The 26,791-nt window shown below is 37.0% G+C and overlaps 1 protein-coding gene across 1 annotated transcript in view; it reads left to right on the top strand.

The window, feature by feature from the left end:
- Window positions 1–26,791, top strand: part of LOC139714656 (uncharacterized) — a 49,882-nt gene that overhangs the window by 17,769 nt on the left and 5,322 nt on the right. Inside the window, exons 3-12 of the mRNA XM_071626335.1 lie at window positions 789–898; window positions 1,714–1,805; window positions 10,852–10,884; window positions 13,167–13,259; window positions 14,630–14,746; window positions 19,286–19,312; window positions 19,662–19,898; window positions 21,024–21,082; window positions 24,193–24,305; window positions 25,590–25,720. Of these exons, the coding sequence (XP_071482436.1) occupies window positions 789–898; window positions 1,714–1,805; window positions 10,852–10,884; window positions 13,167–13,259; window positions 14,630–14,746; window positions 19,286–19,312; window positions 19,662–19,898; window positions 21,024–21,082; window positions 24,193–24,305; window positions 25,590–25,720 (1,012 nt within the window). The remainder of the gene's footprint in view (window positions 1–788; window positions 899–1,713; window positions 1,806–10,851; window positions 10,885–13,166; window positions 13,260–14,629; window positions 14,747–19,285; window positions 19,313–19,661; window positions 19,899–21,023; window positions 21,083–24,192; window positions 24,306–25,589; window positions 25,721–26,791) is intronic.

Genomic DNA, 26,791 nt, shown 5'->3' on the forward strand with positions numbered 1-26,791 from the left:
AAGTTATTCTTCAAGCAAAATCTTTGATGTCGATTTCGATCAAGAAAATCTGTGTCTCCACCCTCATAATGCTGACCTGACATCACCTCTTCGCCAAGAGACATATTTGACATTGAAATGACAATTGAATAAAAAAAAAAACCAAACAACAACTTCGTGTGCAATAGTGACGCAAGGAACGGCAAGAATGGGTTGTATATTATTCGAAGCGTGACGGTTAAAGGAAACCCAAACTCAAAGAGAAATATGGATTGAGTGATAGCAGCAACATTAGTGGAACACATCAGTGAAAGTTTGAGGAAAATTTGACAATTGATGCAAAAGTTATGGATGTGTACAGTTTGATGTTGGAATCGCTGGATGAGGAGACTATTAGAGGCTATGACGTCATGTGTGGACAACAATATAAAGAAAATATAAAGCGAATTCCACAATAATTCACTTCTCTAGCAGATGAAAGAGCACTTGATTAACCGCTTTCAGAAAGCAGGGGGAATAATTGCTACCCATAACATATGTCAGTATCAAGTTGGTGGAATGTGTGATTTTCATGATTTTTTTTTTTTGGTGGAATTCATATTTTCTTTATACATCGTCCACACATGACACCATAACCTCTTCATCCAGCGGTTCAAACAACAAAACTTGTTTGCTGCTCTCACGCAGTCCACATTTTTCTTTGGGTTTGGATTTCCTTTAATACTACGTTACTTTCAACAACAACAAAAATGTGATGAAATATAAGGAAGATTTTTTTTTTTTCTCTCTCTCCCTCTCTGTCCATACAGTTGATGTGGGCGTCGTCAAAACAGGTGGGCTGCGGGATGCACTTATGCCCCAACATCAAGGGATCGGGGAACCGAAGGGGCTGGTTTGTGACGTGCAATTATTCTCCCCTGTGAGTATACAATCATGACTTTAATCCATCGCTTCCGGGAACTAAATGTGGCGTCGTGTAAAAGCTCTATGGAAAAAATGCCTGTATAATTCTCAACAACAATTTATCATGCGAAAATTTTGATTCCAAGAGAAGAGTTTGACAAAACCTCCTTCGACTCAAAATGAAAGAAAACAAAAAAGAGGAAGTGTCAATGTCTGAAGTTCTTGCTTCCTTGCACTTACTCCTTTCTACTGATTATCGTATGGGGGGGGGGGGGTACTCAAAGGACCGAGCCCAATTCCAACTTTGTAAACTTGTTTGTGTTCACCGAGATTATTGCATGCTGAGAAGCATCGAATGATTTTAAAACGGAAGAGATAAAATGAACACTTCTCATAATATGTGCAATGTCTGACAGGGGGGTGTTGAGTTATAAAAGGTTTTTTTTCTTTTAAGAAGATCTGATATTGCGGGCCGGGTTACTGTTTTGCATGTTTTAGAACGTGCAACTTGTGGTTGCATATTTTGTGTGTGAAAGGGGTATATGAATCACAGCCGCAGTTTATGGGATTATGGTTGAGGTATTTCATGTGAGGTGAATGTGAAAAACAAACTTCTTGCTGTGTAGAAACATAAGTTCATATTGCCTTGACGCATTTGGGAATTCTTTACTTCGCTCTGCGTCACTAGAATTCTTTCCCACGCAGTGTGATTTGTTGCTTTAGGGTGAAAAATTCGAACCCGAGTAGAATTTGTACAGTATGATTCTTTCTTTTTTTTTCGTTGTTGTTGTGTTGGTAATAACCGTCATTATTTACCCTTTTCCTTTGCAGAGGAAATTATATAGGGGCAAAACCGTACATCAAAGGCCAAAGCTGCACAAAGTGTGAATCAGGGCAAGGGACCTGTGAAGCCAATCTATGCAGTGAGTTTTATAAAGTTCATGTTTAGCTAAAATGCACTAACATCATGTAAAGTTTGCTTTTGCTTTGTTTTACCCATGCATGCACTGTAAAAACATCGGTGTTAGATTTAACACCACGGGTGTTAAATCTAACACCGATCAAACTTCAATAAAGGACCACACCCACAGGTGTTAAAAATGCACTGTGATGGTGTTGAAAAGTGTTCACCTGACACTTCGTGGTGTTAATTTGACACTGTACCTGGTGTTATTTTGACACTGTACTGGTGTTAATTCAAAAATGACACCACATGGTGTTGATTTGATATTTGTTGGTGTTAATATCAATGGTTTAACACCCGTCCAGCTTCAATAAGAGACCACACCAGCTGGTGTTACTTTGGTGTAAATTTATTTTCACATTTTTCAAAAATCTAGTATGTTAATGTAAAATTCTTGATCGTCTTTTTTAAATTAAAAATCAACAAGAAGTGCAGTTACTAAGAAACTCTTCAAAAAACAGTTTAAAATTTGGAAATGACACCCGGAGGTGTTGATTTAACACCATAAATGAGCACCGAAAATTTAACACCAGCTTGGTGTTCACTATTGAACACCGGACTTTTTGCAGTGTGTGTCTCTCTTGTTTTTGTTTGTTTGCGTCTTTAGAGTGCAAAGACATGATATGCCACTATCGTTCGAATTACCTTCACTATAGATGGACTTAAAATGCTGTGGAGACGATTAGTGGTAGACGTTTAATTGAACAGTTGTTGAAATCGCGAATATCATAGCTTCACATTTTTCCATAAAACAGGGTGATACCGGTCCCAATATTGAATGAAGTACAAATTGAATAAAGCATCTCCCCTAAAATCTTCTTTTGGTAGGTTATACTTTAGCCCGGAGAAGAGACAAACTTTGAGAAAGATTGATTGCTGCATTATCAATTTCCGTTGATTATCAAAGACCAGGGTACCGTTTCACGAAAGTTGTCAGCGCTGACAAGTTGTCAGTCACTGACAATTACCATAGTAACAGTCAGTGACCAGAGCTTCTCAGCCAATCAAAACCAAGGATTTTACTGAAATTGTCAGCGCTGACTAAATTCATTTTGATTGAAATGCGATATATTCATTAAGATTCTGTGCAAGTCAATGAGAATGTGTGATGTGATGGTATCGTCGTCAACGTGATTGTGACGTATGTCACATTCTCTTGAAAAGAAGAAAAGCTTTCAAGTTCCTTGACATTCTTGCACCTCCTACTCTGGAAGATTTTAATGATAACTTGTTCTTATTATGTGTTTATGTATTTTTCGTCGTTTCGTAAAAGCAATTCGAACATGGGATGGCATGTCACGGTAAGATTTAAAAATGCGATATATATACATATTAAAAAGAATGTTAATTGGACGTTAATTGTGTAATGAACTCTCAAAGGTACTTTTCCTGCAAGCTATATTTATATAGTTGCATTGACATGTTGCTATGGTTCTGGTTATTGTACTTGTCATTGCTTGAGTACTGAATATCATTCGAAATTGTAACAAAAAATCGATGACTAAATTGATGCCTCACCTTTCGCATTAGCGTTGTACCACTGTCTGCACTAGTTTACGCTCTATTTTGGCGCGCTCTCCGCCGGAGAGGACCTCTCGTTACAATAAGAGATTGCTTATCTGCTTGCGTCAACACACCTTGCTTCCGTGCCTCCATCGCGCCAATCTCGTTACTAAAAATATGGTAACATCACTAGGTGATATTTTCCCCACACTTTTCGCCCCTGGCGTCTACTCAGCGCTTGGTAATGTTAGGTTTGCTCCAGAAAACAGGCCGTGTATTTAGGAAGTTCCATGTTGCAGAGCCGAGTTGGCTATTAATCCCTTGTATGCAGAAACGTCTAGCAGGATTTTAGAGTTCGAAATGGGTGTGTTTGGTCAACCTCAACATTCGAAATGTTTTCTACGTCTAACTATCCCGTGTTCCATTTCAATTTCTAACAGACTATATCATTTTTTGTTTTTGTTTATCATTAAGTTGGCAACTACCAAAGGTCAAGAATTTTCACCCCTCCCCCCTCCTTGTCCAAGACAGCAGGCACAGGAATCGGGCGGGAGGGCATTTCCTATGGTACTTGTCCATTCTGATTCATGTAATGCTTAATTACACCTGATATCGCAAAACATTACCCCCGGGAGGCCTTGTGCATGAGATCATCAAATTGATAGAATTTACAAAAACGTGTTTTAAAGGCCATCTACAGCACCTACTGTGTCTTGAATGTGTTACGTGAGGAATTAATCAATTATAAATCAGTACACCGGAAACGGGCATTTGGCTACAAAGTATCATGATAGACTGGTGTCAATTCGTCTCATTCAGTATCATAATGCTACCTGTATTCATTCCTTCCCTTGTACGTTGATTTCAACCCAAGTGGCAGGCAAGGAAAAGAACGAAAGAACGAAAGAAAGAAAGAAAGATGAAATCCTTTCCAAACCACATTTCCAACACTTTCCAACTCAATAAAACAATAGATCATAATGAGGTGAGAGAATTGTTGAATTCCGATGACGAATGATATACAAGTATGGTACACAAACAATATAGACACGTTAATCGTAGTGGTCATTCATGCCTAATACATCAAGGTTCTCTGTACTTCAGCTGCTCTACACTGCAAAAACATCGGTGTTAGATTTAACACCATTGGTGGTAAATCTAACACCGATCAAGTGTCAACAGAGGACCACACCCACAGGTGTAGAAAGTATGTTGTTATGGTGTTATTTGAAAAGTGTTCACCTGTCACTTTTTTAATTTGACACTGTACCTGGTGATATTTTTGACACTGCGCTGGTGTTAATTCAAAAAATGACACCGCGTGGAGTTGATTTGATATTGCTGGTGTTAACTTCAATGTTAAAGCACCCGTCCATCTTCAATAGGAGATCACACCAACTGGTCTTACTGTGGTGCAAATGTGTTTACACCTTTTCTTCAAAATATCAAGTACTTTATCGAAAAATTCTTGATCGTCTTGATCGTCTTGTTGATGTTCAAAATCAGTAACTAAGAAACTATTCAAAACACAATTTAATATTTTGAAATAACACCCCGAGGTGTTAATCTAACATCGTTAATGAGTACCTGGAATTTCACACCAGTTTGGTGTTTCTTTTTTAATACCGGACTTTTTGCAGTGTATCTTCCTTTTCTTTCACGGAAGAGAAGTGGAAAGAGCCAAGAGACGAATTGGCTGAGACTGCATTCCTGTCACAATCAACTTGGAATTACGCCCTGTGATTCCTGCTCACATAGTGTAGTCTGATACGAGCCTGAATCACGACCACCAAGTAGCACAACTATAATGACATTATCGACAGACGTGCCTTGAATGATGTTTTAGATAAGGAGCATAAATTCCGAGACGCCAGAAAAATGGATTACATGGAAATCAAGCGAATAAGTGCCTCCATGGCAACCATACAACAACCGAGTGAGAGCTGTTGCCTAGACAGCAGCCGTTATTGTGTTTTTCTATTATAGGTCAATTGCCAAAGTTTGTGTAGTAACGCAATGTGTGCGGAAACATGCCACACACAACGTGACTGACATGCCGTTCGTTCTTAACCCTGCGTGTGCAGGGAGTATATAGATTGGTACAGAAAACCCCAAAGCCTTATACACACTGTCCAAAGTCCCTGCACGGAGAGGGTTAATATCATTCATTCATTCATTCATTCATTCATTCATTCATTCATTCATTCATTCATTCATTCATTTATTCATCATTCATTGATTCATTCATTCATTTATTTTTCATTTCCAACAGAAACATAGAAATATATTACAAAAATATAATACATTGATTACATCATAATACAAAATAAAGAATAAGTTTACAGAAAAATTGTTTGATGTAAGTATACAAAAATGTTGGAAATGGGGAGGAATGCTAAAAAGCTTGGCTTGTAGGGTGCATTCCCCTCACACGTAATGCAAGAAATTATATGATCGATCGAATAATATTCATTTTAGATGGATGAAACAAAGAAACTAAGACAAAAAGGTCCTATAACTAACCTAACTAATCAATATCACCACAGTTTGAAGGGACTTGGTTGAAGGAAGCAGTTGTGTAGCCAGTGCCACAGCAGCATCCTTATAAGGTATGAACAAGGTCGAGGTATCACTTGGTACCTCATTGGGATATGAACAGTACCTCACGCATGTTTCGAGAGAGCGAAAAAGGGAAAAACCCCTAGATTACCTTCAGAGAATAAGATGATAAACTTGTCCTCATTTGAGCAATGAGGAAGAGAAGTGCTCCTTGATTCTGTTAGTTTCAAGATACAACGTTATCTCGTCTGTCGCAAACGTACCTTAAACATCATTCGAATTGAATAATGACCGTGTAGTGATTCAGCATAATATTATGACCTCCATTAATATAATAGCAAACCCATTTTGTAACAGACGTTGGCACGTAGAAGCTGTGGTCTCCAAACTTTCCAGGCACCGATTAAATTTTCACCATCTCCACTGCCAAAAATCGTTAAACGTTAGAGTGGTAGATGGTGTGAAAATATGAATGATTCAAAGATTGCTTGCCAAGTTTCACGTTGCATCACTTGGCGGGAATTCAGTCCTCCGTCGAGAGCTGATTGCAAAGTGGGCTTTCGAATGTAAGCATTAACGCGGTTCACAGTTTTTGAATGGGGTTTGGTCTTGAGGGGAAACACCGCACATACTTACTTAAAGGTCCTGTTTACCTTTGGGAACAGTGATTTAAAAAATGTCAACATGTGTAGGTCTGTTGTACCACAAAACATCCTATCATATAAAATTTTCGTGATAAAGTCTAAAATGCAAGGAGATATCTTTATTTTTCTCGATGAACCGTAACTGTAGACGGTTTAGTCTGGAAACATATTTATTGTAACTATTGTTCACATTTTGTTTATTTAACAATACTTAACATCGAATTTACCTATACAAATTTTTACAGTGGTTGTTTCTATCCCTTAGCTCACATTTTAGAACTATTTTAAAGCACAAATGCTGGGTTTTGTTTCATCTGCAAATGGTAAATAATGCCTTTAAGAAGAGTAAAGTCAAGCAAAGAGAACGTGAGACTTCACTAAAATCAGACCAGAAATAAGAATTTCGAAGTTTGACATTTTTTTTTTTTAAAGAACTAGTAATATCAATCACGGTTATGAAAAATAGAAATTGTAATGATGTAAATATGTTAGGAGGGTGTCGTGAAATCATCATATCTCCGTTTTACGCGAGTCATTTCAATTCTATAGCAATATTATGGAGAATATAAATTTCTTCTTGATTTCATATCTGATTTTCAACATCTAATGAAGATGAATGTGCAAATGGAGGGAAGTCTCGAATAAGGTGTCGGTAGTATTGCTTTACCTAAACCCCATTTATGTTATGTAACCCTGACCGATATCACTTTTCTAGCGAGATGTCACTTTGTAATTTCATGTCACTCCTTTTTTACACTATATCGTTTGTTTGATTTACTATAATTGTCCAAGTCAACTCGAAAATGCAGATTGTGGTCAATTCAGAGGTGGTGATTCTTCTTCCAGCTTTTCGAGGTGCTGATATCAAAAACAAAATCTTATCGAATAGTAATCATAATAATGGAGACGTAACTATGAAAATGAACGTCATAACGCTATGAAGTTGCATGCTGCACTATTTTTTTTTAACTTGAAAGTTGGCAGAAGTAACCGCTGAGTTCCGCGTAGGCCCTACTTTGATTACGGGTTGAAATTATGTTTTCAAGGTAGCCATTTTTATTTTGTTTCCCTTCAAATTGACGCAATAATTGAGGGATATGAGATACACAGACTTTTAAAGGTTGTTGTTTTTAGCGTGGGCTATAATTGCACATTTACCCCCTTTAATCAGGCCCTGTAGAAGACAAAAGGTGACCGCTGGCATTTGGTAAGACAAACTCCGTGTTCCCAACGGACGGTACGGGTTCTATTAAAACAAGTTGGATACCCCCTGTATGATGTCACACATCTTTATTTCCCGCCGCATTGACAGCTGCTCTAGCAAAGGAAGCAACGACCGGGGAACCTTTCAGTACTCGCTGTCTCCTCAACAATAGCACACATGATTGGGTTGAGGCCAACTGTTCTACTAAAGCGCGCTCTCGTATATCTGTACCCCTCAAGAAAACGACTGACATTCATTCTTATATGTGGGACACACACTTCTTTGGGGGGGAGGGGGGCAGGTTCGCTTCGTTGTCAAGTCTGGAAGAGGAGGAAGGGGCTTGGCTAGACGAATGCCCAGAGAGGAAAGAAAGGGCGCGGGACCCCCACTCACCAACTCTTTTCCCCCTTTCCCCTGCCCTTCTCTCTATCATATAATGGTAAAACAGTTTTGGCACAGGCACAAAACGCTCATGGTCGTTTCTAACACACGTTCGAAATACAATGGAGTTGACAATAGGGACTTTGAAAGGGGTACACGAGTTTCACGCTCTTTCTTTGTATATAGTTCTTTACTGTATTGAGAATTCATGATATCTCAATTTATTATGATCATCGATGAAATTGAACGGCCCTCGGTACGCTAAAAAAAAAAACAAAAAAAAAAAACACACACACACAGGTGCCTGTGGCATATGGTTAACTTACCAAATTTTAAAGTTGATTAATGTTATCATTCTAGAGTTGCTTGTTAATCTTAAACTCTAAAACGTTGAAGAAACTTTGATCAAAGTTCAGGCATGTAATCACTAAATAATGTGCATATACTGTTCTGTCGGACACGCCCTTGCGTTAACCATTTCCTATTCAAAATTCAAACGAGACAGCAATCGGCTAATGACCTACAATGTGTGTCCAGTACTATAATGATAATGTATTATCATATTATTCTTAATAATAATAACAATAATGATAATGATAATAATAATAATAATAATGATAATAATAATAAATATTATTATTATTGTTATTATTATTATTATCATTATCATTATTATTATTATTATTGATATTATTATTATCATCATCATCACTATTGTCATCATTATCATCATCATTATCATTATCTTCATTACCTTGTACGGCAACTTTGCAGACATTGCTTCGTAACATAAAGACATGATCATAATCATGATCATGATCATAATTCACCATATATAGGCCTCACCTATAAAATCATAGCATGTGCCCGCAGGAATGGTACCTATAATCCATCTGCTCAGTACAAACATGCATGTTTCGTCACAATGAGTATTGCCACCCTCAAGCACCGAGTAATGCTTGTGCGTGTTTCAGCATCCTTACTGTTTGTTTTGTTTCTTTGTTCGTTTTGGTTTTGAAAAGTAGCTTAAACTGCTCAATCATTTTCATCGTTGTGCTTGGTATGATGGACTAAATTCAGCCTGTGGCATGAAGGGGCAATTGAAGTCTAATATTCATAGCAGGGAGGTGGGAAGAGATCTTCCCACCTCCCTGTTCATAGCTATATATTGTCAATCATGGTTAACAGAAAGAAAAGAAAATGCACTGTACTTACTTTCCCGGAGTTATTTTTTAAAAAAAAGGCCCATTACCTTCTTATTAACCCTTTTAATTAATAACCTTGTTTTCTCTGTCACAGTGCCATCTCATATTTGATCGTATTATTGTTAAATTTTTTGATGTATGCATGTTTTATTGATTGAAAATGATGAATGAATGAAGTAATCAATTGAAGTTACTTTTGAGAATACCGGTAATATATTACTCACTCTGCAAGACTTATCTGCCGCTGCGTGTATGTGTATATTTTAACACATATAACACATAAAACGGAGTTAGTGCCAATGCAACAAGAGCATGCACAACACGCCGATTCTTCTGCTTTTTGATAATAGTATTCACAACCATGACATAGTTATGATTATATTGATGATGGTGTCAATTTAAACAGTCAATGTCAATCAGAATCTGCAGTGATATTGAAGGTGAGGCTTGCCTTCTACAGTGTAACGTCAAATAATGACATTCTACGATAAAGCAATGTAAAAGCGCACCTTGCAATTAATACTGCATGGGTATAATGGTGACTACTCAGAACATTAAAGGCGGGGTTCATTGATAAGCAGAAGGATACACATTTTTTTTTTCGCAAATCCGTCTAAAGTGTTCATCACACTATTGAAATGTCGTACGTGAAGTGGACGAAGTGCCGTAATTGGGATATTTGACTCTGTTGCACCGTAAAGATAAGTTCCTTAAGTTTGTAGCGATAAGGAAAAGAGGAGAGGGAGGGAGGGACCTTAGCTACAAGTCATTTACGAAGGAGCAAGTTTCTCGCCCCTTGCACCGGAAGTAATTGCGCACTCCGGTAATTTTCTACGTTTCCGCCAAGAAGCAGCTAGGCTTACCGCAAAATGACGTAAAACCCGTATAGACGCACCCGCCCCGTATCCTGACGAGCTGCGCTATGTCATCCGAAGATTATAGTTAACGTGATGTGACATGAGGTAATTTTGTCACCCAGCGTTCTAAAAGTTTAGACGTACTCAGTATATTATACGATATACAACATAGTATTATACTATTAACTTTCAAACTCATAACAAATGTTCAGCTCTATAAATATCGAAGATGAAGGGCATATTTAACAAATTTAGACAGATTTGGAAATGCGATTTTGTATCTATTCATTCGTCAATCTCTCTATATATAATTAAAAATATAAAAATACTTTAGTAAATTGATAAATGAATACTTATCAATAGATAAACAATGCCTACTTATATATATATGTGTGTGTGTGTGTGTGTGTGTGTGTGTGTGTGTGTGTGTTGAAACCCTTTGGAGATGATGAGTTCTTATGATTATGTCAGACAGACACTGTCTTGTTGATGGCTTTTCTTTATCTCTTCCAAAATGTTGCCATGATGCACTAATGGGTTGTTTGAACTCTCATGGACAACCACATCTCCATCAGTTACGTAACGATCATTTCGGTGGTTCTCATCACTTTTCATTTCTATTTCCATTTCTATTTTCCATTTTACTTTTCAGAAAACTGCACAACATCGCCTGGATCTACATGCGGTAAGTAGGCTTTCATTCCTTTCTCGTGACGAATATAAAATTTGTTTTTCTTGCTTTCCAATTTATGCTAACCTTATACCTTTTCCCTTAGAGTGCACATGATAATGATCTAGGGTAAATTCTTCTTTCAGTATATCCGATATGTGCCTGAATACTTTGAATAACGGTTGCCACCTCGTTTTGCTGCAGAGTAAAGAAAAAAAAGTAAGCATGACCATGCCACATTCATTAAATTTTGTTCAAATCTCCAGAATTCTTTGTAACTACTCTATCATGCGCACACATCATGATTGGATTAAGAGAATATTTGTTAAATCAGTACATTACTCATCTTTGTATTATTTATCGTCCGACAGTTAATTCTCTTTCATCACAACCCTGATTATTGGCAGTGAGTCACTATGGTCAGAGGATTAAAAAAAAAACACACAATATAAAAATAACATGCATGGCTTGTTACATACAAGGGTACAGGGACTGACGTACCGCCATCAGTATCCAAGCACTCTTTCCATCCGAGAGGAAGTCAGGGGCCGGGGGAAAAACAGATTCGGGAGGAGGGGGCGTTATTTTGTTCTTTGATAAGTCAATGCCGGGGAATAGAAGATAATTACGGAGGAGGAGAGGAGAATTTGTTTCAATACCGAGGTTGTTTCCTACAGTCCAGTCTCGAAATAGAGGTAAACACCGAAATATGTAAAAATAGCGTCATGGGGGACTATTTTTTGCGGATGTGTGGGAACGCTCTGGAGTTCAACATTTCTGACACACTCTTAAAGGTACGGATGAGCGGGACATTGCAAGGGGAAATTGAGGCGCTTTGTTTACTTCGTTTAAAATGCAGAATTTTGTCTTTATAGTCTTGCACGTAGTTAACTTTAAAAAAGTTTATATGTATCTTTTGAATATTGTTGTTATTCTTGTGAATATGATTGTTATTATAATGGCGGGAAGTTTTATTAATTTACCTGTGCTTATCACCGATACGCATAAAGGGAAACCCTTTAAAACATAAATAACATTTTAAAATTAGAGGTTTTGAAAATGTTTTGACCTTCAATTATTTTCTTTTCAAAGTTGTTTCTCTGTTTCTTTGGAGTCCCTTTGGAATTTTCAATTAAGTACCTTGATTGCTTTTTACGTATCTGACTTGTCTGTTACTGAATCCCATAGATAACAGCACTCATAAAATGCTATTCTATTGCGTTATTGATCTGTTAACATAATACACACTTATTCGGTAAATTACTTTATTGCTCTTTTTAAGAGCCTGTCCTTTCTCTTGTTAGAAACAAAGTGCATTCTATACTATAAAGTTAATGAGTTTAGGCCTGTATCAATACCTCATCCACTTCACTTTTGTATTTGTAGCGTTCCTCAAAATAAAAAGGCGCTTTATGTACAAGACAGTGAATAAGATAAAATCAATGAAACAAATTTCATTACAATCTGAAGAATGCAAATAAGAATGCTGTAAAATCTGAAAGCTTCTCACGTTTTCTATCGGTTTTGCTGTCGGCCGCAATCAACCACTTTATGCAAATGGAATGAGACCGTGACATGATTGTCTCACATCTCTGTCATGGGTTAAAGAGAGATCTCGTCTTTGGTCGATGATTTATCGGGTGATGTTCATTATTCCGATAGTTCATTTATCCGAAAATGAAATAAGGTTCGTAATTCCAAAGGTGCATTGGCACCCACCTTTCATTGATTTTCGGATTAACGAACCTCATTTTACTTTCGGATGGACGGACCTTGGAAATGACGAACCTTATTATCATTTTTGGATTAATGAATTTTCGGCAAAACGAACATCACGCGATTAAAACCCTATTGACGTCCTTTTAACTCTTTAGTCACTGTAAGTTACTACCCCTCTGCATTAATTTTTCCTCATTTCAAAAAAGGTATGATTTGTTGTTTTATTTTGCAAATTTACGGGCACGTTAACAAAGCGACTTGTAGAGCAATGATAGTACCTCATCAAATTGTTTTTCAAATACCGTTATGGCTGCAAATCCCTGCAAGGAAGAAACGTGAAAAAACTTGAGCATTGCTCTGAGTTTTTCTTTTATTGTCTAAGTTTAGTCAGATTCATACCACTTTTAAGATGGTTTTACAGCAATAATGGTTTTGCTCTACCTGTTGAGTGAGGTCAATTTAAACAATTTGAACATGTATGACTGGCGTTTTACTCGAAGCGTCAAATCTTATATACCATAGCAAGCAGCAATAACGTGCATGCTTATTTGTGTTATTGTTGTTGTTGTTTTTCACAGAATGCAAACAGGTCTGTCACTGCGGCGGTGTGCTGAACGAAAATAACTGCACTTGTACCTGCCCCAGTGGTTATTTCGGGACCGATTGTTCAAGTACGTCATTTTAAATGTTATCACGTGTGATAGTGTGAGAATTTTACGCATGCACGTCTATGCGATTTGACTCCATTTCTCTTTAACACCACGGACTTCGGCAAATATAAATGAAGGGGAAAAAGTACAAAATTCCAGCAACCTTATCTTTCTGTCCCCACTTTAATAATGTTAATAGTCCAGGTATCCGCATTGACGACCAAGGTATAATGCTAGCGTATTTTGAATCTCGAAAGAGCCACTTGAAATGCGTGGTCGTTTAATAGCAGAATTATCACGCAGATCTGTCAGTTTTCGCAACCACACCACTATAGTTGCGCAATGTTCCCGTGAATGCATAAACAACACAGCGGTAAACACTTTTGAGTCTGGGCTTTTACATTTTCTGAATATTTATTCTTCTCTGCCCTTCTGTACGATTTGGAGTCAAGAGTCACATTAAATTAATGTATTTCTTACTACACCCCCCCCCCCAAAAAAAAAAAAAATGACCAAAGCAAATCCACAAAACCACACGCACACGCACACATACACACAATCCACCCTATACCCTCCCCTCCTCCCCCTCCCCCCCCCCCCCCTTGGTCTTTTTACAATCCCTCTATTCAGGTTGTAAAGAATGAACCGATACTTGAGATACAGCCAATTTTTCCGAACTAAAGGAGTCCAAATCAAATGCTGCATTGTGTTGCATGGTTGCACTGTAAAGTTCTGTAACCAAATCTTGTTGAAGTGATTTAGTAACGTTAGACTGTTGACGGTGACGTGGAAGAATATAATATGGAGGCATGCAAAAATCCACATTCCAGACCGCCCAACGTTAAACAGCGTGAGGTGTTGTGAATCAGAAGGCAACGGTTTAGAAGTTCAGTGGTGTTAAAGAGACAGATCAAATGTGATTGGCTAAATAATCTAGTTTTTAAATAACTATTCCTAGATGACTTGTCCCAGTTCTCTTTTCAGTTTCTATCTGTTTGCATTTTCTTGGCGTCGTCAGTAAGTAAATGGACTCCTAATTTCTAAAATGTAAGAATCTTTTGAATTATCATGCCGTTGTCTGTGTCAAGTACTATGAGTTGTATAATGTTGCATGCACTGTTAATTAGGGTGACAGCGAATTATCTCACGACACGGAAGAACAGGATGGTTTATATTATGCAAGCATGGCTTTGTCGAAAAAATGAAAAGTCACATAATATTTGCGAGAGAAATATTTTTATGTCCTTTACCAAAATCCTTCAGCTAATTTTGTCGACTTACAGAGGTTTGCAAGTTTATGAATCGCATCAAATTATGTAAACTCAAGCGCATGACGAAAGAGTGATTTTTTAATTAATTATCTTTTGATGTTGTTGTCTTTGAATGTTTAGAAGAATGCAAGGATAATCATCCACTCTGCGGGAAATCACCCGGCTGGCCCGGCAAATGGACTTGTAAACTACACCCGCAAATTCCTCGAAACTGTCCGAAGATGTGCCAAGTTTGCAGTACGTCCCTTCCCTTTGCTTTTTGTTTCATTCATTATTATTTTTTGTTGTTGTTTTTTTTTTGTCGATGTTTCCTTATTTTTTAAATTCCTGTTGAACGTGACACAGTTGGAGAAATCTGAGGTTTCCGAGGTGATTTATAACATCGCACTGCACATACGGAAGCTTTCTACACTGCAAAAAGTCCGGTGTTAAATAGTGAACACCGAGCTGGTGTTAAATTTTCGGTGCTCATTTATGGTGTTAAATTAACACCTCCGGGTGTCATTTCCAAATTTTAAACTGTTTTTTGAAGAGTTTCTTAGTAACTGCACTTCTTGTTGATTTTTAATTTAAACAAGACGATCAAGAATTTTACATTAAAATACTAGATTTTTGAAAAAATGTGAAAATAAATTTACACCAAAGTAACACCAGCTGGTGTGGTCCCTTATTGAAGCTGGACGGGTGTTAAACCATTGATATTAACACCAACAAATATCAAATCAACACCATGTGGTGTCATTTTTGAATTAACACCAGTACAGTGTCAAAATAACACCAGGTACAGTGTCAAATTAACACCACGAAGTGTCAGGTGAACACTTTTTAACACCATCACAGTGCATTTTTAACACCTGTGGGTGTGGTCCTTTATTGAAGTTTGATCGTTGTTAGATTTAACACCCAAGGTGTTAAATCTAACACCGATGTTTTTACAGTGTATATAACAAGGTGTATCTTCGTATAGTTTGTGCCAAGCATGATGTGTCGGGGAGGAGGGCTGATTGTCATGCAGTTAACCACGATTGTGTTGATCGAGAGTCGAAAACCACTTTAATCGTCAATAGAGAGTGCAGGAATCACACAAACAAAGTTACTATCGTTGGCGTTGCCAATCGAAGAGACTACTTTCATGATTGTGGGCAAGCATCATGTTGTTGTAAGTGAATGCAACAATATAATATGATATGATAATTGTATAATAAACTATGACATATAATATAGATATTAGTATTATTTATTTCAACATATTTTTTTCATAATGAAATAGTTTTATAGTGAAGTAGCTTTTTATAATGATGTATATGATACATAATATTAGATAATAAGGTATAATATTATATGATACATTCCACTACATCGGTATAATCAATATATTTTAAGATGATGAAAATTATTAGAATGATATATTGGTTTTTTTATTTCTGTGTCAGAAATGAGCAGATACGAATACATGCAAGATAAATGGTTCTATACATCAATGTACAACGGGTAGTCTCATCATCAGAAGTGACAACGATTTTAAAATCTGGTCTTCCATGAAGCCCAGTTTTGGAAATAATTTTTGAAATTTAATTACATTGACAGAAGAGATAGAATTAAGTGTAGACAGTGAAGAAGTAAGTACAGTACGGTAGAGACTATACAACATAAGCCATCATGACCGTTGATAATAGATAAATTTTGCCATTAGCTATACCTAAGATGACCCTTTAGGATTGTGTTTTAAGTTAATCTTGAAGGAGGCAAAAGATTATCATTATTATGCTGACTTATAGGAATGATCTTCGACAGTAATTTCTTTTAGGCCAAGGTAAAATAATACATATACTATATACTATTTGTTTGAGAGGTATATAATGAAGAAATCCATTAACATTACAGAACCATATGAATAAACGTCTTCAATAAATTATAATGTTGAAAAATATAGAAAGTGCTATGCATGGAATGCTACAAAGGGTTTCATAAACCTCTTCTTTTAGAAAAGATAAGATAAAATAAACGTTGTGTTTATATATATATATATATATATATATATATATATATGCCATGCCAAAGACCCGGGTTCGATCCCCGGCGGAGACCAATTTTTCAACTCTTACGCTTTTCCAAAAAGGAGGAACAGTAAGAGGAATAATGATGTCAAAGCTACGCACCGATTTCTCCTTCCTTTCTCATATCTCATATATATATATATATCATATCTCATATATATATATATATATATATATATATATATACACACATATGTATGTATAATTCACCATGGAGAATACCCGCTACAATCGCAAAGCATCAGTTTCCTTATTTTTGTATGTATTATTTTGTGGATTTTCAGACGGAGACGGATCATGCCGTACAGATAGTAATATGTAGGGCCCATGTCTATTTATTAGAGTGTCATAATGTTGACGATAATATGATAAAGAAAATGCATTGTTATCAAATTTATATAATTTCAAGTGCGAACAGCTTCGTGAGCCATGGTGCATGGCAGTTTATCGTGTTTGTATTTTACAATTCCATTGTTTATTGAGATAAAGTTGAAAACACAAGCAGTAAACCTAATCACAGACAGTGACAACTCACATCTACAGGTCCTGGGCCCCGTTTTATCGAAAGGGATTATGATCGATTTTAAATTTCCTTACCACACAGGCTGCCACAGACTTACAGTTGAAATCAACTATGTTATCAATTTTAACTCTTCAAAAACAGGGCCCTGGGAATGTTTCATTTAGTACGAAGTATTATGTTTGATTGATTGTTCTTCGTCTTGAGATTCGAAATGGTTTTGACCTTATCGATCAGTGTCTCCACTTTTCCGGTTTGCGTGAAAGCATCAAATCTGTGCGTAGGCAGTGTAGTGGAGTACAAGCAAAGTTCTTGTGCTCTGTATGAAACTGTGTATTCAAGGAGCTGCAGTGGTTTTCGTTTCAACTCTCACAAATGAAAATTTTCTTGGAAAATAATCTACGTGGTTCTCCCATTTTTTCTGCTGAGGTAATCGATACTCTGGTAACATAGAACTGTAGAACTAAAAGCATAAAAAAGAAAGGAATGTCAATTGCACAGGGGTCCGTTGTCAGAGATGAGACAAGGAAAGAATTAAATAATTGATACAGAGTGACTCTTCTCCTTTATACTGCGGGAGACTATTGCATAGGACATGCTTAATTCGAGCGTAAAGAAAAAAAATATAATGCGACTTGTAATTCGCAAACACGACTACAATACGCATATAATTCATACTTGATTTTTTGTTATCTCTCATACTTTTTTTTCTTCGCTTGTACCTGATCCTTTTTTTTCAATAAGACACTTGGTCGCTGATACTATTGTAGAATAGTCCTCAACCCCTAATCGAGCCTCTCTATTAAAGGCGTGGTTTTATATGCGTGACAAGGTATATACAACATAATCATTGTTGGCTGTGACACTAACCTGCATGAAAGATGCATTGTAGAATGTCATGCGTATACTTTATAGGTGTAGGACCTTCTGATTAATTATTTCCTGGCATCTTCTCCACGGGGTATCTTATGATTAATCGAGTATGATGTTTCCAAGTATAGATAAAACCAGTCGAACAAGCCCCCATTTTTTTTCACGCCCCTCCCCCCGTGGTTGCTGTCACTATGGAAACCAGAGGCAGTGTTATGTTGTGAGAATATAAAGGTACGATGACCTATTGCGGTTTTGCCATGATTCAAACCACTAATGTTCTAAAATTACCAGAGGAATCTTTTAATGAACAGAAATATTATTTTTTACCCTCTCACTGTCTCTCGGGTAGATTTTTTTTTTCGGAAGCTGCCAATAATGGCAGTACTCTCGTTTTCAGCCACATTTCTCACATTGTCAGAGTGAGGGCTAGTGAGAATACAAATATGAACTTAGTTAATCCATGATTATGAAAGGATTGCGTCATCTGCCCATAGGGGGTTAACTCGCAGTTAGCACGCTCCATCAGACAGACACGTAACCAATGAAAGTCTAAATAGGCAATGGTGTTCATCTGTTTAGAACCCAGAAAGTCTATAGCTCTGTGCATAACCTATAATTTGATTAGAGTCCTTTTTGTGCTTATACTGATGAAGGTACATTGACTCTATGCGTAATTGTTTCGTCATATCGGTTGTTCTGCATGCTTATGGAAAAGCAATGATTTGTTCTGTTTGCCCGTTCAGGATTTTAATGTAATACTGGACATCCGTGCTACGAAATGAAAGTGATTTCGAAATTTCTACAGATATTAATATTATACGTTTGTTCTTATATGCGTAATTATTGGATTTTTAATTTTCAGTTGACACTTTGATATTTAGTTCTGTTTGTTTCTTCTTCTTTTTTTTTGGGGGGGGGGTGGTGGAGGAGGAAGAAGGGGAACAGGAAGTGATAATAATCCACCCGTACCTATCCATAAATCTTTAAGTTTTTAAAGATTAATTCTTAAAGAATCTTGATTACAATAAATTTTCCTGAACAAAACTGTCAGCCAGGACTTAATATATCGGAAACGAGAGATACTCCGTAGTAGTATTCAAATTCTTGTATAGAGTTAATATAAACTTATCATTAAAATCATTGCATGCAGGGAAAAAAAATCAGATAATCACGTGGGTATTCAAGTGGCTTTGCCTGCTATCATAATACTGCAGTAGTGATTTTGATACTACCTATAGCAGAACATAATTGATCGATTTATTCATGTAAAGTGATACTCAATGTGATTCTTTACCAATCTTTTATTGCTCCTCAACTTTCCAACAGCTCCGGCGGACGGAAATACTACATGTGGTAAGTCTGCCCCTCAGTCCTGTAGATCAGATGGCTATAACCTTTGAAATGAACTGTCGATAGAGGGAGCCCTTCCTCTGCATGCTGACATGAATTCCTTATTTTTTGTTTGCAATGATGAAATGAAAACACTGATCGAAAGATGTTTCTAAATGACATATAGATAGCCAGAATGTACACTCATTCCCATGAATGTATACCCCCTCCCCCCCCCCCCCCCCTCGTGCATTTCTATCGGTTGCTTGTAGCCGCCTCCTTTGGAAGATACATCAATATCTTGTCTCATAAAGAGATTTCTTTATTTATAGTAAAAATAATGCTTACATATTTTTTTCCTCTGTCTCAAAAGTCCGCCCTACGGATCCGCCGATGACGTCATCCCCAGCAGTCACGGACTCCTTCGCCACGAACTCCGTACTGGGCTCCAACCTGCCCACGCCTCCAGGTCCGGCAAGTGGCCAGGGGCGCAAACGGCCGACGGTCACGGAAGTTCCATGCGTGGACCGGGAGTGCAAGAACGGCATTGTACGCGGCACCGACTGCAGCTGCGCCTGCATTGTAGGCTACGAGGGTCGCGAGTGCCAGCGTAAGTTGCGACAGGTGATGAATAACTGTAAAGGAACGCAAAACCCAAAGAGAAATGTTGATTGAGTGAAAGCAGCAACATTAGTAGAACACATCAGTGAAAGTTTTAGGAAAATCGGACAATCGATGCAAAAGTTGTGAACTTTTAAAGATTTGGTGTTGGAACCGTTGGATGAGGAGACTACTTGAGTTTATGACATCAGTCATGCGTGGACAAGAATTATAAAGAAGATTATAAGGGAAATTCGACATGCTTTCAGTTTTCTTGCATAATGAAAGAGCAATTGACTAACCGCTTTCAGAAAGCAGGGGGAACAGTTACTACCTATAACATATGTCAGTATCAAGTTGATGGAATGTGTAATTTTCATTAAAAAAATGAATTTTTGTGGAATTCACTTTATATTTTCTTTATATCATTGTCCACATATAACGTCAGGAACTCTAGTAGTCTCCTCATACAGCACCAGCATCCAGCATCCAACACCAAATCTTTAACAATTCACAACTTTTGCATTGATTGTCCGATTTTCCTATAACTTTCACTGATGTGTTCTATTAATGTTGCTACTTTCACTCAGTCCACATTTCTCTTTCGGTTTTGGTTTCCTTTAACCTTCCCATACCAATATAGGCTTTGCTGTTTTCTTTTCAAGACGTCTTTCCACTTACTTTTTCCTTAGATGTCGTAACAATAATGTTGCTTTATCAACTCATGCATTTTACTTTTTACCCTGCCTTGTTTGCGTTTATGTGATGATTATGATGTCATTGATGCACACTAAACTGAATGTCATTGATCTTGAACAGACATTTTTAATTCATTATAAGCGCATTTGTCATTCGAGTTCTAGACATATTTTATTAATCAACCGTCATAATTTCTGAAAATAAAGAAAATCCCATTGAATTGTTTTTCCTTGTTTTTTCTTTTTCTTTCTTCCTTTCTTTTTTCTTTTTCATTTTTTTTCTCGCGCAGAGTCTTTCTTGGTTGTCCTTCATTGTTAACGACAAAACCAGCTTGTCTAAAAAACATGTGAGTGCTTTCATTAACTCATAGACAAGTTTCTTCTTCAATATTTGTTTTATATGATTGTTGTGATTTTAACCTTTTATATTTTTGCAGACATTACAACAGAGCTGGACCATGGCGTCATTTTTTATCTGAACGGGAACATGAATCAGGTACAAATTACTGATATGGAATGCTTTTCCTTTCCCTTTTTATCACATTTCTTTTTCAAAAGTGGGTTGTTTGTTGTTTTTGTATAATCTCACAGTTAATATTGAATATCGATTCAATATTGTATTATTATTATCGTTACTATCAATAGTAGAACTAGTATCCTTATTAATATCATTACTATCACTATTGATATTGCTATTATTATCATTATTATTATTACTGTTACTATTATCACCATTGTCATTTTTTTGTACAACTGTTGTGAATTTCATTGTACCTCAGAGTGACTGAGGAAACTCACAGATCATTCACTCTAAAAAAAATCCGGGTCAAAACTGACCGAAAATCGGGTCCGTTGGGGACACACCCGTTCCGGGTCAAAAATGACTTGGAATTTGGTCATGAAGACCCGGAATGGGTTCACCCTGACCCAATTCATGACTCTGAATGGGGTCATATCTGACCCATTCCTTTTCATTTCTGTCCCGGGACGGGGTGTGACCCCGACGGACCCTTTCCGGGTCAGTTCTGACTCGGATGTTTTAAGAGTGTTAATTCGAATTGTTTAACATTGTATGCACATGTACATGACTGTCGGGACGTTGGAGCTACCGCCTACTTTACTTGTCGTTACTTCCGAGACAATACAATTCTCCTTCCGCTAATTGCTTTGCCTGTCCTTGTCCCATTTGAGCGTTGAGTAGCGAAAGCCATAAAAGTCGATTCAAGTCCACGAGCACATTGGTCTTTGCAGAACTGGAGTTCTGGAGAACTGAAGCAGTTATAGAATCCATGACCACGTGTATTCTTTGTATACATAATAATCTTAAGGGGAAAAAGAGGTATGAAAAATTGGTTAGGCACTGTTAGGCCAGGTAGTTGTGGCGGTGAAATCAAAACTCGCCTTTCAAGTTGACGACCTGACAAATAATAAATGATATCATACGTGCATTGCCAGGTCGCTTTACATCAATGTTCACAGTTGTAGGAATGACAAAACGATGTAGGTGGTTTCGGATGTGATGTAGTTATGGGGACTTGTAAAGGCCTACGCTATCTACAAGTCGGGTAGCTCTCAATCAGAAATTCCAAATTATTTTATGACTTGACCATAACAATTATTATTGAGCAAACACCACGAACGAACAGAATTGTTCATCTCAAAACTCATCAAAATACTGGACTTAAAGCAAGAAAGTTGTGGAATTTTAGACTTTCACAAGTTTTTACTGATTGTTGATATTACTCTCAACCACAGTTGCAAGTAAGTTCAGATGAAGATGTCTTATATATATATATATATATATATATATATATATATATATATATAATGAAATTCATGTTATCTGTCTATGACATAGCAACTATACAAGCCTACCCTACAAGTCAACGATGCTAATTGGCTATTGAAACAACAATCTTCAATTTTGATTTTAATTCAATCCAAAATATTTCTACTTGATAACATTCTAATGCAGAGGGTACTAGTAGTCTATTTGGTGAAGATTTATGCCTGGATCGATGAGGGAACATATCCAATCGTAACCTCTTACCGTTTGCATTTATGTGGTTGTTACTGATAACAGTATGCCATAAAAACAGGTGAAACTTTATAAATTATGTCCATAACGTGCTGATTCTTTGTTTTATTCTGTTGAAATTGCGACTTTCCCTTTGTTTGACTCTACTCGATTAATATTGTATTGTTTTGGTTGAGGTGGGGATTTAGGTGTCAACTGTTTGCGATATAATTAAACACCACTTTAAAAAATATCAAAGAGCATACAATTCTAAGATAGATTAAAAGTTTATTTGATGAAATATGTTTTGAAATGGCTGTTGTTTTTGGACCGATTTTCATTTTTTTTTAAAAATTAATCTCATGAATATTTCTTAAGAGTGGTTTATTGTATCGCAAAAAGTTAAAAGATGAATTCTCATCTAAACCAAAACTATAGCATCCCTTTACAGCCATCTCGAATACAGGCTGGAATTTCACATTAACCTCTAGGCGAATTTCTGACATCTGTGTCATTTTCCGGCTCTTGATAGACCCTAGTAGAAATGTCACTTCCTTACCGTTATATACTCTTTCTTCTCCCTACTCACGCACGCCACTCTTTTCATTGCATTAGCACCTCAAATTACTAGGGCGTATTCTGATGCTGTCATTGTTGTTCTTTCTTTTTTATTCGAACTTTGCCATCACCCCGGCTGTAGATGTATGGGGTGATTAATTTGTAAATCCGGACTGTTTCCGCTTGAGACGTCCCATTGACAACAGAGATCTGAAGAGGAACACTCTTCCGCTAAGCCAGGGGAAATGCCTATATTACCAGAGGGGAAAAAAGGAGGTTAATGATCACTTAATCCCCATAGCTGCCAAATGTCAATGGGGACTTCTACGCATGCACCTGTAGCAGGAACTTAGAATCTTGACAATTATACAAATCACAGCTGTAGAGCAGACTGAATATCAAGACCAATATTTAAGGAGCAGCGCCACCAACTTGGTTTGGTATAGACAGTTTGGTTTATTTTCAAATTGTAACGAAGAGTCTGTTGTTGAACAGAGACAGCTATAAGTGTTTCCATTGTATTTGTAATGGTAACAGCTGCAAATGGAGTAGATTCAATTTTCTTTTTCCTAGAGATACCTCTTGATTACTCGTCTTCATGGGGTAATTACCGAAAAGTCAAAACATGCTTTTATTTTCCATATGCATGTGCAAAGTTCCTTCATTTCTCAGGATTCATAAGGATTTGGTAATCAATACTTTTTTGCTTTTTTGTCAATCCTCAGGAAACCAATGTTGCCATATTATACAAGATATTGCGCTTTTTTTTTTTTGGGGGGGATGGGTGCGGTGGGTTGGTGGGGGATGGGGTCGACCATGATTAGCGAGAGTCGCCAAACCTAGAATTCCATTTCTGAGATTCATTTTTTATCGATTTACTAAAGCTTGAAAATTTTTAGTGAAAGATTTTCGATAGATAAGAGAAAGAGAGTGCAATGAAAAAAAAAAGACAATAACAACTTTAGTTATTACTGCGTAATTCGTCATGTATCATGTCTGTTGTCTATGTATTTTTGTTTTCCTTTCTACAGTGGGAAGCCAGTAAATCTGTGGTGAAAGCACTCATTGCAATGGCGTTAAACGCCTATTGTTCACAGTACCCCACGAAGTGCTGTCTCCAAGTGGGAAATCTTCTCTTAAACAGGTATCTCACTTCCTTTATAAGAAGAGTTTGGTCACAAAACGAGTTAACACCTTTTTACAACATTGTAAAGTAAATCCATCAGTATAATGAAAAAAAAATCCAGTGATTCCTCACTTTTTACATACCAAGGAATATTCTTGAGGTTGTGACTATAAAAAGACCCCACATATTTTCTTTTTTGTTTCTCTATTTTTAGCAGCTTTAATTGCAAATATTTCAAATAAACAAGAATGGAGTTAACTCCTTTTGCCATCAAACCTTCATCATGCTCAATAATTCCTTACACACTTCACTGTAGGCTTGTGTGTTTCTATCACATGCGATCTATTCTACTGTCTTTTATCGTCTTTGATTCTTTGATTCTACAACTGTCACCACATTTTTGCGTCTTGCTGCAAAGTAATGAAAAATATTGTCCAGGTTATAGTGATATGCTGTGATTGTTTGCCTGGGCACTATCAAAGTGGACACACTTTAGTCTTTAATATTATATGTTATGTTGGCGGATATGTAAATAGAAAGATATAAACAATATTTACCTATCGTTTCTTCTCTCTCTCTCTCTCTCTCTCTCTGTATTGTGTTCGCACAAAGACAAATACACAGAAATGTGTATGTGTAGAAATTGATAGACAGAGGATTGGTAGGTAGATATAGATAGATAGATAGATAAAAATGTAGATATAAATATGAATATAGATATTGATATATGCAAAGATGTGCATATAGATATAGATATAAATATATTGTGGGGGCGCTGTGGCATAGTGGATAAGACTCCCGACTCCCGATCGGAGGACCCGAGTTCGAATCCCGCCCAGTGCTTACGTCCTTGGACAAGATATTTTTACCCACTATGTCCCTCTCGACCCAGATGTACAAATGGGTACTTGGCAACGCTAGGGTAATAATAATAATAGCAGGGCCCTCTGGTAGAGCAGTGGCAACACTGAAGAGTCTATCCTGAGTAAATAAGACCTTATATTGGTATATGTATAGATGTGCATATAGATATAGATATAGATAAAGATATAGCTGTAGCTGTAGCTATAGGTATAGATATTGATATAGGTATAGATATAGATATAGATATATATATAGATATAGATATAGATATAGATATAGATATAGATATAGATATAGATATAGATATAGATGTAGATGTAGATATATTCTCTTTATATTGATCCCTTATCGTTGCCAATAATTTCACGTGTAAAACAGTCTTTCAATTAATTATGTGTTAATGAAATATTAAATGCCTCTTTTTCACCCATTCATCAGGACCAAAGTACCGGCCTATATCAACGGAAGTCACGTGCGCGCAGCCGAAGGGTTCCCCGTCCGTATCAACGACAACGAGTTCAAAGTTGATATGCTGGTCCACCCCCCGCGAAACTCACCAATATGCACAGGTATTCATACATATGCGGAAGAACCCTAGGCAAGGAGATCAGAGCAGCTTAAAGGAAACCAAATCCCCAAATCATAATGACTACAAATGTGGATTGAGTGAAAGCAGCAATATTAGTAGACCACATCAGTGAAAATTTGAAGAAGATCGGACGATCAATTCACTTTAAGTGATGAATTTTAAAAGTTTGTGTGCCGTCATTGCTGGATAAGAAGACTACTACAAATCATGATGTCATTTTGGACAGCAATATAAAGAAAATATGAAGAAAAAAATCAACATAATTATTTTCACTTTTCTAGGGTAATAAAAGAGCACTTGACTGACCTCTTTCAGAGAGCAGAAGGAATGATAATACCCTTAACATGAAAAATGAAATCTTGTGGAATTTTCCTTGTGTTTTCTTTATATTGTTGTCCATAATAATGTCATGAAGTCATGAATAGTCTCCTTAACCAGTATTCCAGGTATTGGCGGCACCAAAACTTTGAAAATTCATAACTTTTTTTGAATGACTTGTCTACTTTTCCTCGAACTTTCATTGATGTCTTCAAAGTCATATTTCTTAGCCTTTCACTCAATCCACATTAAAATTAGGGTTTTGGTGTCCTTTAAAAGCCCGGTCGCTTGGGGATACCATGGGAGTGGGAAGGCTAGCCCGACTCGGATTTTGTATTCGAAAATCTCCGTGATGAATTGTGTACAGCTTAATAACTGATCTCTATGTAAATACACACACAGCCGAAGAATATCGACTGGAGTTGACCGTTACCTTCGAGTGTACTCTTTAATGTGCTTAATAATTTGCTGACCGACACTTTTCCTTGGTTTCTGACGTACCCTTGTGATCAGTGGAAGGAGTCGGGCCAGCCATGAATACCCACATTACAGTTTTTTTTTTTTTTGCTTGTTTGTTTGTTTGCTTGTTTTTAACTAAGCGGCCCTTGTCCCCCCCCCCCCCCCCCCCCCCCCGGAATATCACCAAAAAAAAAAAAATTAAGATGTTCAAGTTACACTTTTCTGCTGGGATCAAGACTCAGCAGGAGCTGTCGTCCGTGTTTGTCATTACTTA

Source organism: Diadema antillarum, unplaced genomic scaffold, assembly GCF_040938485.1.
Source record: "Diadema antillarum isolate AM-2024a unplaced genomic scaffold, OU_Dant_1.0 seq00002365_RagTag, whole genome shotgun sequence".
Lineage (NCBI taxonomy): Eukaryota > Metazoa > Echinodermata > Echinoidea > Diadematoida > Diadematidae > Diadema > Diadema antillarum.